Source organism: Protobothrops mucrosquamatus, unplaced genomic scaffold, assembly GCF_001527695.2.
Source record: "Protobothrops mucrosquamatus isolate PMUCROS unplaced genomic scaffold, P.Mucros_1.0 scaffold7186, whole genome shotgun sequence".
Classification (NCBI taxonomy): domain Eukaryota; kingdom Metazoa; phylum Chordata; class Lepidosauria; order Squamata; family Viperidae; genus Protobothrops; species Protobothrops mucrosquamatus.
In genome coordinates this window covers 942-15,924 of record NW_015392991.1, presented here as the reverse complement: position 1 = coordinate 15,924, position 14,983 = coordinate 942, and the positions used below count along the sequence as shown (strand labels likewise).

At 47.8% G+C, this 14,983-nt stretch overlaps 2 protein-coding genes across 2 annotated transcripts; one reads left to right on the top strand and one right to left on the bottom strand.

The window, feature by feature from the left end:
* Positions 1–635: 635 nt before the first annotated feature.
* Positions 636–6,964, top strand: LOC114923692 (putative nuclease HARBI1; the record flags this gene model as incomplete). Its single annotated transcript, XM_029287005.1, has 3 exons — positions 636–771; positions 2,227–2,985; positions 6,572–6,964. Coding segments are annotated over 3 exons (1,284 nt in total), but the record flags the coding sequence as incomplete, so codon positions are not given.
* A 6,224-nt stretch (positions 6,965–13,188) lies between these two features.
* LOC107300474 (oocyte zinc finger protein XlCOF6.1) lies at positions 13,189–14,595 on the bottom strand. Its single transcript, XM_015829800.1, has 3 exons — positions 14,349–14,595; positions 13,490–14,240; positions 13,189–13,402 (listed from the first exon to the last, which is right to left on the bottom strand). The coding sequence occupies exons 1-3, from the start codon at positions 14,593–14,595 to the stop codon at positions 13,189–13,191; spliced, it is 1,212 nt and encodes a 403-aa protein (XP_015685286.1).
* Positions 14,596–14,983: the final 388 nt, after the last annotated feature.

The window sequence follows — 14,983 nt, the reverse complement described above, 5'->3', positions numbered from 1 at the left end:
TTTTTTTAGCATGTTGAAGCTTGGAGAATCCAAAAAACCCCCACACACAAACAGTAAGGGACTAAACGAAATGAGAAACATGGCTTTCCTCCCCTCTTATTTTTGCCAATATCTGTATTTATTTATTTATTATTTATGAAATTTATTTGCCATTCATCTCATATCCAACCACTCTGGGCAGTTTTCTTGGAATCCTTTGTTTTTTAAGAGGGATCTCCGAGGATGAGAAATGCTTTTGGATTAGAACAGTGTTTCTCAGCCTTGGTGACTTTAAGCTCTGTTATTTTATTTTTTTTATCTTAGCCGCTCTGTCTCTCAAAACCGGGAATATGCAAATTATAACAATCAAATAACCCATAAATAGAATATTTCTCTAGAACAGGAGTAGGCCACCTTGGCTCTTTTATGACTCGTGGACTTCAACTCCCAGAATTCCTGAGCCAGCCATGCTGAGGGGAAAGGGAGAGGTTTCCAAGCTGAGCCATGCTGGCTCAGGAATTCTGGGAGTTGAAGTCCACGAGTCATAAAAGAGCCAAAGTTGCCTACCCTTGCCCTAGCGTAGCCAAACCCAATTCCTGCGACCGTTCTTCGTACGTTCCCGATCTTGTTCTGAAACAGGATCTTTGCTGTTTCAGGTGCTCGGGCTGTTTGAGATGGATAACGCGGATTCTCCAGAAGCCGAGGCTGATCAGCCTCCGTCCGTCGCGGTGCCAGAACCTCTTTTCAGAGAAGCCAAGCAAGAAACTGACGAAGAGGAACACAGCAATTTAGGTAGCATCCCAATTCGCCTGGTTATGGGATGGCCCATCTTGATTTCTCCATCTTGTTTGGTTCTTGGAGTAAATCTGAATTGTAGCTCTTTTTTGTGGACTTGCGGCCAGCATTGGAATTACGATCTTTGCAGCGTTCCCGTTGTCGGATGATCAAAATTTGGGTACTCGGCAACTGGAATGTGTTTATTTATTTATTTATTTATTTATTTATTTATTTAATCCCATTTATACCCCGCCCTTCTCCCGAGGGACTCAGGGCGGCTTACAGGTAAAGTTTATGACGGTTGCAGTGTCCCAGGGTCACGTCGTTGCCGGTTGCGACCTTCTCAGGGGGCTTCTGACAAACACAGTCGAAGGGGGAAACTGGATTCGCTTAACGGCCATGTGATTCATTCAACCTCGATGATTCGGTTAATGACCACAGCAAAAAAAAGGTCATAAAATTGGGCACAGTTCATTTAAGAATTGCATCAATTAGCAATGGATGTTCCAGTTCCAGTTATGATTGTAAATTGAGGACTGTCTTAGTATGATGTGGAGGAACAGTATGAAAGGTTCTTAAGAATGTCAAAGCCTCAATTACTGCGAATAGAACAGAATAGAGTAGAGTAGAGTAGGATAGGATAGGATAAGAATAGAATAGAATAGAATAGAATAGAATAGAATAGAATAGAATAGAATAGAATAGAATAGAATAGAATAGAATAGAATAGATAGAGTAGAGTGTATATATACAGTACTGTGAAAAAGTTTTAGGCAGTTTTGCCCAAATGCTGTAAATTAAGAATGCTTTCAGAAATGTAAGTGTTAAATATTTCCTTTTTTAACAAAAAGGAAAGAAATGAACAGAAGAGAAATCCAGATCAAATCAATATTTGGTGTGACCACCCTTTGCCTTCAAAACAGCATATTTATATTTATTTACTGTATAAATATTAGGAAGGTAGGTAGACAGATAGACAGACAGATAGATATTGCTTAGGTAGATATTTCTTAGGTAGATAGAGAAAGAGATAGATGATAGAGATGAAAGGCAGGTAGGTAGGTAGATAAGTAGATAGACAGACAGACAGATAGATGATAGACAGACAGACACAGACAGACAGACAGACATTTCTTACATAGGTAGGCAGAGAAAGAGATGATATATGATAGAGATGAGAGGTAGGTAGGTAAGTAGAAAGAAAGAAAGAAAGAAAGAGAAAGATAGATAGATAGATAGATAGATAGATAGATAGATAGATAGATAGATAGATAGATAGATAGATAGATAGATAGAGACGGATGGACGGACGGACGGACGGACGGACGGACGGACGGACGGACGATAGGAGAGAGATATGCTGTATATTATGAATAATATATATAAAGCTATAACAGCAGCATATAAATCCGAGAAATAACATGAGCTGACGGCCTCTTTTTTCTTCTTCCTCTGCTTGTGGCCCTGCAGGAGCTCTCAGGCAGGTGGAGCCCCGGAGGGGGGCTCCTCTCCCCCTCTACCCGGAAGAGGGCAGCTCGGATGACGAAGGCCTGCTGGACCTGGTCTACGCCACCAACCTCGAGCTCCACAGCCGACGGCCTCCACGTCGGACCCGCCTCATCCGGATGCGCACCCACGAGCTCCAGGTGTCCGACGAGGAGTGCCTGACCCGCTTCCGGCTGGACCGCCAGGCCATCCAGGATCTGTGCACTCTCCTGGCCCCCTACCTGGACGGGGCCTCCGCGAGTCGCCGGCACATCCCGACGTTACAGAAGGTCCTGATAGCCCTGCAGGTCCTGGGCACCGGCTCCTTCCAGAGAATGACAGGAGACAACCTGCGGGTGTCCCAATCTTCCGTCAGCCGCTGCTTGGATGCCTTCCTGGAGGCCATGTTGCGCCACGTCCACGAGCACATCACCTTTCCCACCACCGACTCGGAGCTGCGGCGGACCAGGGAAGCGTTCTTCGACATCGCGGGCTTCCCCAACGTCATTGGGATTGTGGACTGCACCCATGTGCCTATCATAGCCCCCGCAGACATGCCGGCGCTGTACCGAAATTGCCACAACTTCCACAGCCTCAATGTGCAGGCCACTTGCGACGCCTCGGGTTGCTTCACCCACGTCTTGGCAAAGTTCCCCGGGAGCGTCCATGACGCTCGGATCTTCCAGCTCTCCCAGTTGCAAAGGCTGCTGGAGTCGTGGCCGGAAGGGAAGGGGTGGCTTCTGGGTAAGCGCCTCCTGGTGGGGGGGGGAAGGGCGAGGTGTCCATTTTGAAGCGGGGACGGTTGGGAAGGGGGGATCCCCCAGAGTACAAGCAGCCCTAGATGTCTATGGAGGTTCTCAGTCATCCAGGTCATGGTTGTCCCAAAGGTGCTTTTTCAGGAGGCAACTGGAAATTTCTTTGTTTTTCCTTGAAGACGTTTCGCTTCTCATCCAAGAAGCTTCTTCAGCTCTGATTGGATGGTGGGGAATGGAAGGATGGCAGAATAGCCAACACTCCAGAAGACAGGCTTAAGATACAGGAGGATCTGGACAGTCTTGAACACTGGGTGCTGTCTAACAAAATGAAATTCAATGGTGAAAAAAGTAAGGTTCTACATTTAGGCAAGAAAAACCAAATGTATAGGTATAGTATAGGGTGTCATGTATCTGATTAGTATAGTATAGGGTGTCATGTGTCTGATTAACAGTATTTGCAGCGTTGACATAGGGGGTACCTTGCTCAATAGTAGTAACTGTGAGAGGGACCTCGGAGTCCTAGTGGACAATCACTTAGAAATTTAATCAAATTTTAATTAGGTATAATATGTATAATATGTTAGTATTTTATCCAATTGTCAGCCGCCCTGAGTCCGCAAGGAGAAGGGCGGGATATAAATGTAATTAATAAAATAAATAAATAAATAAATGAGCCAGCAGTGTGCTGCAGCTGCCAAAAAAGCCAACACAGTGCTAGGCTGCATTAACAGAGGGATAGAATCAAGATCACGTGAAGTGTTAATACCACTTTACAATGCCTTGGTAAGGCCACACTTGGAATACTGCATCCAGTTTTGGTCACCACGATGTAAAAAAGATGTTGAGACTCTAGAAAAGAGTACAGAGAAGAGCAACAAAGATGATTAGGGGACTGGAGGCTAAAACATATGAAGAACGGTTGCTAGAATTGGGTATGTCTAGTTTAACGAAGAGAAGGACAAGGGGAGACATGATAGCAGTGTTCCAATATCTCAGGGGCTGCCCCAAGGAAGAGGGAGTCAAGCTATTCTCCAAAGTGCCTGAAGGCAGGACAAGAAGCAATGGATGGAAACTAATCAAGGAGAGAAGCAACCTAGAACTAAGGAGAAACTATCTGACAGTTAGAACAATTAACCAGTGGAACAACCTGCCTCCAGAAGCGGTGAATACTCCAACACTGGAAGTTTTTAAAAAGAGACTGCACAGCCATTTGTCTGAAATGGTATAGGGTTTCCTCCCTGAGCAGGGGGTTGGACTGGATGACCTCCAAGGTCCCTTCCAACATCATCATCATATTTATTTATTTTTATTATTCTCCTTGCAAATAGAGCATAAAACAATGCAAATGTCCAGTGATCTGCAAAGGAGTATAAATCCTTCCATCTCCCCACCATCCAGTCAGAGCTGAAGAAGCTTCTTGGATGAGAAGCGAAACGTCTTCAAGGAAAAACAAAGAAAGTCCAGTTGCCTCTTGAAAAAAGCACCTTTGGGACAACTCTCCACAGCCATTGTGAACATTGCAGTCTTCTTCCTAGCCCAGGGGTGGGGAACCTTGGCTCTTTTATGACTCGTGGACTTCAACTCCCAGAATTCCTGAGCCAGCATGGCTCAGCTTGGAAACCTCTCTCTTTCCCCCTCAGCATGGCTGGCTCAGGAATTCTGGGAGTTGAAGTCCAGGAGTCATAAAAGAGCCAAGGTTGCCTAGTCCTGGCTTAGGCTATTCAATTGGATTTTTCAGAGAGGAGGATGGTGTCAAGGAAGGGGACGCTTCTCTTTGAAAATGTCTATGGAGATCCAGGTCAGGGGTGTCCCAAAGGTGCTTTTTCAAGAGGCAACTGGACTTTCTTGTTTTTCCTTGAAGACGTTTTGCTTCTCATCCAAGAAGCTTCCTCAGCTCTGACTGGATGGTAGGGGGAATGGAAGGATTTATACTCCTTGCAGACAGCTAGTCATTTGCCTTCTTTTAGAGCAGTGTTTCTCAACCTTGACAATTTTAAGGCATGTGGACTTCAACTCCCAGAATTCCACAGCCAGCAATGCTGGCTGTGGAATTCTGGGAGTTGAAGTCCACATGCCTTAAAATTGTCAAGGTTGAGAAACACTGTTTTAGAGGATTGTTGAGGCCACTTGGAGACTTATCTGTGTCCTCAGGGTCACCTGAGTAGGGCAAATGGGTGTGGAACCACTCAGGTGACCCTGAGGACACAGGCAAAACTCCAAGTGGCCTCAACGACTCTCTTAAAAGAATGCAAATGACCAGCTGTCTGCAAGGAGTATAAATCCTTCCATCTCCCCACCATCCAGTCAGAGCTGAAGAAGCTTCTGGGATGAGAAACGAAACGTCTTCAAGGAAAAACAAGAAAGTCCAGTTGCCTCTTGAAAAAAGCATCTTTGGGACAAGCAGGCCTTGACTCACGCACAGTGATGGCGAACCTTTTAGAGACCGAGTGCCCAAAAACTGGCCCCGCCCCCGCTCCGCTCCACCCCGCCTGCCCTCAGTGCCTCCAGGGCCCACCGCAGATCGCCCAGGCAGCCCAGCAGCGCCATGGCAGCCACGCCCTCTCCCCGCGCCCCGCAGCATCAACTGTGCACGATGGGGCGTGAGGGCAGAGTGTTGTCTACACTGCCTGGCTGCCATGTCCTTGGCTGCGCTGCTCCGCGTGGGCCATGCATGGGGGCGACTCTCCTTCAGGGGGCTGCTGGAGAGGAGGGGGTCACGGTGGAGAGACAAGGCTGGGTCAACGGCACGTGTGCCCACAGAGAGGGCTCCGAGTGCCGCCTCTGGCACCTATGCCACAGGTTCGCCACCACTGCTCACGCACTTGCCAAAATAGACATTGTAAAGCCAAGTGTGCTCTAACTTTTAATGCAAGTGGTCCTCAACTTAAGACCACAATTGAGCCCCCAAACCGCTCTTGCTAAGTGAGGCAGTTGTTAAGTGAGCTTTGCCCCATTTTTCGACCTGTCTTGCCACCGTTCATAAAGTGAACCCTGCAATTGTTAAATTAGTCACAGGGTTAAGTGAATCTGGGCTTCCCCATGGACTTGGCTGGTCAAAAGGGGATCGCGTGATCCCGGGAACACTGCAACCGTCATAAATGCGAGTCAGTTGCCAAGCACCTGAATTCTGGTCACATGACCGTAGGGATGACGCAACGACGGCTGACGGCTTGACTTATGACCACCGCATTCCTGTTAGTAAGCAAGACAGCGGCTAAGTGAGCTATGCCCCATTTTTCAACCTGTCTTGCCACCGTTGTTCAAGTGAATCCCTGCGGTTGTTAAGTTAGTAACACGGTTGTTAAGTGAATCTGGGCTTCCCCATGGGCTTGGCTCGTCGGAAGGTCGCAAAAGGGGATTGCGTGACCCCAGGGCATTCCGACCGTCATAAATACGAGTCAGTTGCCAAGTGGCCGAATTTTGATCACGTGACCACGGGGGAAATGCCACAGTGGTCATAAGTGTGAAAAATGGTCATAAGTCTGTGAAACGTCAAATGGTGACTAAACAAACTGTCCTAACTCGAGGACTGCCTGAACTCTTGCCTGCTGACACTTGCTCCCTCTCTTCCACAGGCGACTCTGGGTACCCTTTGCGCCCTTTCCTCATGACCCCGCACCCCGACGACGGCCCCGAGCCCGTGGCGCGCTACAACGCCACCCACAAGACGACGCGGATGGTGGTGGAGACGGCCTTCGGCCAGCTCAAGATGCGGTTCCGCTGCCTTCACTCCACCGGGGGGCGCTTGATGCTCCGCCCGGAGAAGGTGGCGAAGGTTTTTGTCGTCTGCGCCATGCTTCACAACATGGCCCTGAGGCGCCAGCTGCCTATCCTCAATGGAGGACAAGGGGTGGACACTGAGGTCCCCGTGCCTCCGTACCTGGAGACCGACAACATGGTGGAGCAAGACCCTCAAGGCGCGGAAGTCCGGGATCAGATCATTAGCACTTATTTCTCGCAATAAATACGCTTTCGGTAGATGGTCTGCAGTTGGCTAGTCTCTTCTTCTTCTTCCCTACAGGAAGCAGTGGGGGCTGTGAGAGGAGACACGGGGTTGTGTGATCACACAATTGCCCTCTCCGTCCTTGCAGGATCTCCTGAAGGGTGCTGTGTATGCCTAATACAATTTTCTTAGGGTGTCTGTGGAAATCATCTAGATCAGTGGTGGCGAACCTATAGCACGCGTGCCAGAGGTGGCACTCAGAGCCCTCTGTGTGGGCATACGCACCGTCGCCCCAACCCCGCCTCCTCCCATGACCCACTCCTCACCAGCAGGCCCCCCCCCAGAGGAGAGTCACCCCTGGGCGCAGCCCACACGAAGCAGCGTAGTCAAGGACATGGTAGCCGGGCAGCAGGGACAAGACTCCGCCCTTGCGCCCCGTCGTGCGCAGATGATGCTGTGGGGCAAGGATGGAGGGCGTGGCCGCCATGGCGCTGCTGGGCTGCCTAGGTGATCTGTAGCGGGCCGTGGAGGTGGTGGGTGGCCCAGTGGGCAGGGCAGAGCGGGGACGACGGTGGGAGGGCGGTTTTGGGGCACTCGGTCTCTAAAAAGTTCGCCATCACTGATCTAGGTCACGGTTATCCCAGGAGGCAATTGGACTTTCTCGGGTTTTTTTGAAGACATTTCGCTTCTCATCCGAGAAGCTTCTTCAGCTCTGCCTGGATGGTGGGGAACGGAAGGATTTATACTCCTTGCAGACAGCTGGTCATTTGCCTTCTTTTAGAGAATCGTTGAAGCCATTTGGAGGTTTATCTGTATCCTCAGAGTCACCTGAGTAGTGTAAACAATAAGTGAGATGCAGTGTGTAGAGATGCAGGCAACGCAGACTCATGCCCAACAGCCTGCGCCTGTCTTCCACCATGAAGGGACACGGGGCAGAAAAACATCCTGCAGTCACACCCATTTGCCCTACTCAGGTGACCCTGAAGACACAGATAAACCTCCAAGTGGCCTCAACGACTCTCTAAAAGAATGCAAATGACCGGCTGTCTGCAAGGAGTATAAATCCTTCCCTTCCCCACCATCCAGTCAAGAGCTGAAGAAGCTTCTCGGATGAAAAGTGAAACATCTTCAAAAAAAACAAAAAACAAGAATGTCCAGTTGCCTCCTGAAAAAGCACCTTTGGGACAATTCTTAGGAGTAGGTTGGGGCTGACCGGAGTTGATCTCATAAGCATAAGTTGATCCTGGGTGTGGGGTCTGTTTTGTGGTACAGAATGTAGGGGCAGAGAACTGAATATCGTGCTTTTCTGGATCTCCTTGGACAAAGCTCAGAAGGTATTGGAAGAAAGGAGGAAAGTGAAAGTTCAACAAATGTTATTTACAAATATCCATGGAATGTAAGTATTGAACGAGATGTTCAAATCATCTAGTTAAGAATCCACGCATCTTAAAATTCCCAAGTTTGAGAAAAACTCTGTTCTAAAGAAACAATCAACCATGCAGGGCCTTCTTGGTGGTGACCTCTCACTTCTGGAACCTTCCACAAAAACGTGCAAAATTCCACTGCCCTGCTGGTTTTTTATATATTTAAATACCTTGGCCTTTATGAGATTGCATCCCCCTCCCTCCAATAGTTTATCCTCACAGTCACAAGCATAATTAAAACTGAGCGACCGTAATGGGCAAGATGAACTCGCTACTCTACATCGGGAGTGTCAAACTCGCAACGTCACGTGACGTATTGCGACTTCTTTTCCATTGCCAGCAATGGGATGGCCGCGGTTTCGGCATGACACATTCAGCCCGTGGGCCGGCAGTTTGACCCTCCTGCTCCACATTATATACTTTTAAGATAAATATTGTTACATTTGGGCCCCAAATCTCATCCACATGCCCTGCAGTGTTTAGATAAAAGTACGAGTAGTCCTCAGTTTACGTCCATCCATCAACCGCTCAGAATTTGGACGGTTCTGAAAAAAAAATGGACGTATGGCTGATCCTAGAAGTTGCAGGCATTACAGCCCCACTTGCGCTACATGCCTGGTTTGCAATTACCGCATTACAAAGAGCCGCACTGAGGTGTGATCACCGTTTGTGACCTTCCCTGCTGACCTCCCGAAGGCAGTGGGGAAGCCCCAGAGAAGGCGGTCAGTCCCCCTGGCTGCTTTGCCCTTGCACTAGGCCAGGGGTAGGCAATCTTGGCTCTTTTATGACTCGTGGACTTCAACTCCCAGAATTCCTGAGCCAGCCATGCTGAGGGGAAAGGGAGAGGTTTCCAAGCTGAGCCAGGCTGGCTCAGGAATTCTGGGAGTTGAAGTCCACGAGTCATAAAAGAGCCAAGGTTGTCTACTCCTGCACTAGGCCCTCTGCCCCTAGCCTAGCTAAGCTAACCCTAACCACTGCACCAAGCTGCCTATTGGAAATATCTCCCCTTTGTGTGAAATTCCTCTGCAGTCAGGTTCCTCTTTCCCCCCTTTTTCTAGATTTCCTGGAAATCTCAACGGACGTGATTTGGAAATGGCTGCGTGTGGATATTCCAGTGTCTCAGGAAATTTGGGCTCTGCGTGAAACGCTTCCGACAATCAGGATGCAGGTGGTCCTCGGCCTACAACCATTTGTTTAGGGACCATTTGAAGTCACAACGGCATGGAAAAAACTTATATAACCATTTCCCACACTTATAACCAAGCCGGGCGGAGTCTTCCCTGCAGCCGAGGTTGGGGGAGTGCCAGTGGGAAGAGCCGGGAAGAAGCCTCAAGTGGATCCAAAGATCCTGGAAGTGCAGCTGGGCAGATGCTCCCGAAAGCGCAGATGGAGGCGGCTTTCCGATGAATCACTGGAAGGAAGAAGTCAGAAAAGTGACAGGAAACCCTGATGCCCCCCCCTCCATTCCCATGTGGAGGGCCCTTCCACTGCTAAATGTTTGTGGAGCCTGACAGAGGATGGAGGGGGAGGGGCTGGCCCAGAGCCCCTTTCCTGGGGATCTCTAGGGATGGGGGGGGGAAACTGAAGCAGAATCTGCCAGGAGCCCCCAACTCCTTTACCTGCCCCCCCCATGCATTTCCTAATGTGGAGTAGGCCACCTTGGCTCTTTTATGACTCGTGGACTTCAACTCCCAGAATTCCTGAGCCAGCATGGCTCAGCTTGGAAGCCTCTCCCTTTCCCCTCAGCATGGCTGGCTCAGGAATTCTGGGAGTTGAAGTCCACAAGTCATAAAAGAGCCAAGTTTGAAGACCCCTGAATTAAATCAATCAGTTAATCCATCCGTGGCTGCTGAAGATACTATGGACCAGGGGTAGGCAACCTTGGCTCTTTTATGACTCGTGGACTTCAACTCCCAGAATTCCTGAGCCAGCATGGCTCAGCTTGGAAACCTCTCCCTGTCCCCTCAGCATGGCTGGCTCAGGAATTCTGGGAGTTGAAGTCCACGAGTCATAAAAGAGAGACAAGGTGGCCTACCCTGTAGATCCCCCCGATTTTTGGGGGGAGGGGATTTCTCCTCCATGCAAGGTTGCCACATAATCTCCTCCATGCAAGGTTGCAAACATAATTTCCAAGTCTCTTCAGTCAACATGTCCTTCCTCTCTTTTCCTCATAACTCAAGCCAGAATTTCACCTTCCTTCTGGAATTCCTTCTTTTTCCAGTCTCAGAAAAGCCTCTGCACAAAGCATTTCATCCCATTTCTCTTAAAAAGCAAGCATAGCTGCAAAATATTTCGGTTCCGACTTCCCAGGAGGGGGGCGTCGAAGGGGGGGGCAGGAGGGAGAGACCGGGAGCTGCCATGATGCTTTGGGACTTCGCTGCCCCAGAGTCAGAGGGCGACCTTAAACTATGATTCCCTTTCAGCCCAGGAAGTGAGCTAAGCCCTCCCTTAGCATTATTCACCACTTTGGTGAACAATGCAAGAAAAGTGCACTCCGGAGACATTAACAACAGGCTGTAGGATAGTGGAAATGCTTTTATTAAGGCTGCACAGTGGCCTGAAAATTTTTAAAATAAAATCCCAGGCCAAAAGGTTACGGACTTTCCATACGGTTCAAACTTGCATGAAAGCTTAAAAGTTTTTCTTTACAATCCTAAAAGATTTCCTGTCCCAGTTCAGAGCTGGTGACCCGGATCTCTTCCATTGGGAATACGAGAGGGCCGAGGGTGGATAAGGGGGTAAAAGAGACCCTAAGGCAGTGGTTCTCAACCTGTGGGTCGGGACCCCATTTGGGGTCGATCGACGATTTCATGGGGGTCGCCAAGCAAGGCTGTCCGCCATTTTTTTGTCCATTTTTTTCCCCCTTTTCTGGCGGGTGCCTTACCTCCCTTGGGCTGGGCCAGCTGGTGGTCGGCCTGCTCCGTCTCTGCCGCTTGCCAGCTACGCCTCGGCCGGTGTAGGGGGCGGAACCACGCATGCGCGGCGCTCCCAGGCAGGGAAAGTCCTCGACTTATGACCGGTTGGGTAGTCCTCGACTTACGACCAGTTTAGTCCTCGACTTACGACCGGTTTAGTCCTCGACTTACGACCGGTTGGGGTTGCGGCATTAAAAAGGTTGAGAACCACTGCCCTAAGGCTTAAGTGGCATCTGGAGGCTATTTCCCCCCTCAAGATCACAATTTTTTTTAAATAACACCCAGGCCAGGGAACTTTCTTCTCACTTCGCTTTGCCACAATTATGAATTGCTTTGGGTTTTTTGAAAAGATTTCAGGATCAAACATTTTCCATGCTACATTTGTGGGGACTCACAAATGTATGACAACAATTGTCTCATTTCAAGGAACACCTTTTCCACACCACTGTAAAATGTTTCCCCTCCACCCACCCAGGTTATCTGACCAATTATGAGCACTTGGCAACCGGCTGGCTTTTACCACCAGTTCCATAATCTTGCAGCCATCGGATCACAATTTGCAATATTTATTTTTGCTGTTGTTGCAGAAAATGCAAATTTGGAAGAATGTCTTTCTACTTAGGACTGCTTTCTGACCTCAAGGATGTCATAAAATCAGATCCTGTCACATGGGTACCACAAGGGATGACTTTGTAAATCTATGACTGGGAATCTGTTCCTAATTGCAGTCATAAGCTGAGGACTAACTGCGCTCTGCAAAACATAATCTACACTCCCCAACACTTGTAACTCTTTTCTCTTGTGTAATTATTCTGGCAAGTTATTAGTGCTGCTGCTTTGTGAGCCAAGCCTTCTTGCAATCCCAATACTTGATGCCCTGTTGCCTCATTGTGTACTCTGTGGTGGGATTTGAGGTTACTTGACTAGGAAAAACATTTTCCCCACACCAAACAATTGTACGGTTTCCCCTCTGTGACTGTGTCCTGAAGGTGTGCTTTTGAACAAAATGTTTCCCACCTTGTGCATGACTGAAGAGATTTATCTCTACTATGGAATTTCCTATGTATTTTTAGCTGTGATTTGCAATGAAAAGCTTTTGCACACTTTGCACACTTATATACTGAATATACTGTATGTGCATGCATGTACTGTACATATGAAAAAGACAATGTGGAAAAAAAATCCCTCCAAAAAAGATAGTAAGAAAATTTTCCCTTTTCATTCTCAGCCAGCATATATTCAACATCAACACTTTTATCACTAAATAAATAAAACAATCAGATGCACATTTGTTCCACCCCTCCCTCCTTTTCTCATCTCGAAACCTTTAGTTCTCCTTATTGATCAACAAAGGCCTAATAAGAATTAACAAAAACATCTGGATGCCTTGACTTATGACTGTAGCAATTTATGACCGGAAATCCATTCCCAGTTGTGGTCTAAGTTGAGGACTACCTATACCAGGGGTAGGCAACCTTGGCTCTTTTATGACTCGTGGACTTCAACTCCCAGAATTCCTGAGCCAGCCATGCTGAGGGGAAAGGGAGAGGTTTCCAAGCTGAGCCATGCTGGCTCAGGAATTCTGGGAGTTGAAGTCCACGAGTCATAAAAGAGCCAAGGTTGCCTACCCCTGACCTATACTCTGCAAAACATTACATATTCTCCCCATACACTTATGACTTTTTTGTGTAATTACTCTGGAAATATACTAATGCCACTTTGTGAACCTCACACTCCCAACATTTACGGCCTTGTCCCTCATGGTGTACACTGATGGGATTTGAGGTTACTTGACTAGGAAAAACATTTTCCCCACGCCAAACAATTGTAGGTTTTCGCCTCTCCCACTGTGTAAAATTCCAGGTAAATTGTAAGGTGTGACTTTTGAAAAAATGTTTTTCCCACATTGTTCACAACTGAAGAGGTTTATCTCTGCTATGGACTTTCTGATGCATTTTTAGTTGTGATTTACAGTGAAAAGTTTTCTCTACACACTTGTAAGACCGCTCTCCTGTGTGACTTCTGATGTGCATGCGAAGTGCTGAAGGTTGGGCAAAACATTTCCCACACTCCACTTGTAAGGTTTCTCTCCGGTGTGGATTTGCTGATGTAACACAAGAGTATCTTTCCGAGAAAAACATTTATCACACTCTGAGCATTTATGGTTTCTCTCCAGTATGGATTCGGCTGTGACTTGTAAGGTGACATGACCGAGCAAATGCTCTCCCACAGTCTAAACATTTGTAGTTTTTTTCCCCCGTGTGAATTTTCACATGACTTCTAAGGGCTGATGTGCTAGAATAAAATCTTCCACATTCAATGCATTGATATGGCTTCTCCCCTGCGTGGGTTTTATGATGTCTCCAAAGGTATGCCTTTAGAGCAAAACATTTTCCACATTCTATGCACTTGTACGGCTTCTCTCCTGTGTGGAGTATCTCATGGATTCCAAGGTTTTCTTTTTTGGTAAAGCACTTCCCACACTCCTCACACTTGTACGGCTTCTCCCCTGTGTGGACTCTCTCATGACTCTGACACTCACTTCGTGTAAGAAAATTTTTCCCACACTCCCCACATTGATAGGGTTTCTCTCCTTTGTGCCTCTTCTGGTGCGTCCGAAGTTCAGAAGAATACATAAATCGTTTCTCACATTCTGGGCATTTATGGGGTCTCTCTCCGGTGTGAAGTCTCTGGTGTTCTACCAGATATGATTTTCTGGAAAAACATTTCCCGCATTCGAGGCACTTTTCATTTTTCTCCCCTCTGTGTGTTTTCGCATGAGTCCGAAGAGTTGAACCCTGAGTGAAACATTTGCCACACTCAAAGCATTTGTAAGGTTTTATTCCTGCATGAGCCTTCTCATGGATCCAAAGATATGAACGCCGAGAAAAGCTCCTCCCACATTCCCAACATGTGTAAGGTTTCTCCCCTGTGTGAATTCTCTCATGGTTTCCCAGATGGCCTTTTTGACGGAAAAATTTCCCACATTCCAGACACTGATAAGGTTTCTCTCCAGTGTGGATTTTCTGATGTGTAACAAGGTGTGACTTTTGACCAAAGCATAAGTCACATTCCTCACATTTATGAGGTTTTAGTCTAAGGGGGCTTCTGAGATCTTTCATCTGTTTTCCAGAGAAGGATTTCTCACACTCCAAACCTTGACTGGATCCACTTCCCATATGGATCTTCCTGTGGGTCAAAAGAAGGGACCTGCGAGCAAAGGATTTCCCACACTCTGCGCATTCATGGGTTCTTTCATGGTTTTCCGGAGTGCTGCTTGTGTCTGACGGGGGATCCAAGAGTTTCCCAGGCTCCATCCTTTCTGGCACTGGCTGCCTTGGGCTGAATTTCTACTGTCTGCTGATAGTTGGCTCGCAGGTAAATCTTTGGTCACAATCTTTTATCTGGTGTTAGAAAGAAAAAGAAATGGGGAATGATATTTCCGTTTGAGAAATCACATCTTAGCCTCGGAAGGGACCGTGAAGGTCTTCCAGTCCCACCCTCTGCCCAGGGTAGGGTCCTCAATTCCCCTCCCCCCGAGACAAAATCTTCAATGATGGAGCCCCCGCATCTCTAGGAGGGATGTCCTCAACTTATGACTACAGTTGGGACTGGAATTTCGGTTGTTCAGTGAAACAGTCATTAGGCGAGGGGGTCACGTGACCACTTCGATCCACAACCGCAATCCCACACTCTGGTTGCAAT

Bases quoted from the DNA above. Each gene is read 5' to 3' on its own strand.
- LOC107300474 (XM_015829800.1), bottom strand. From the start codon at position 14,595: ATGGAGCCTGGGAAACTCTTGGATCCCCCGTCAGACACAAGCAGCACT. The intron at 14,241-14,348 runs GTGACTTATGCT...TCCGTCAAAAAG, and splicing joins ACCTCATAAATGTGAGGAAT to GCCATCTGGGAAACCATGAG. The intron at 13,403-13,489 runs GTCATGTCACCT...TTTCTCGGAAAG, and splicing joins TGTGGGAGAGCATTTGCTCG to ATACTCTTGTGTTACATCAG.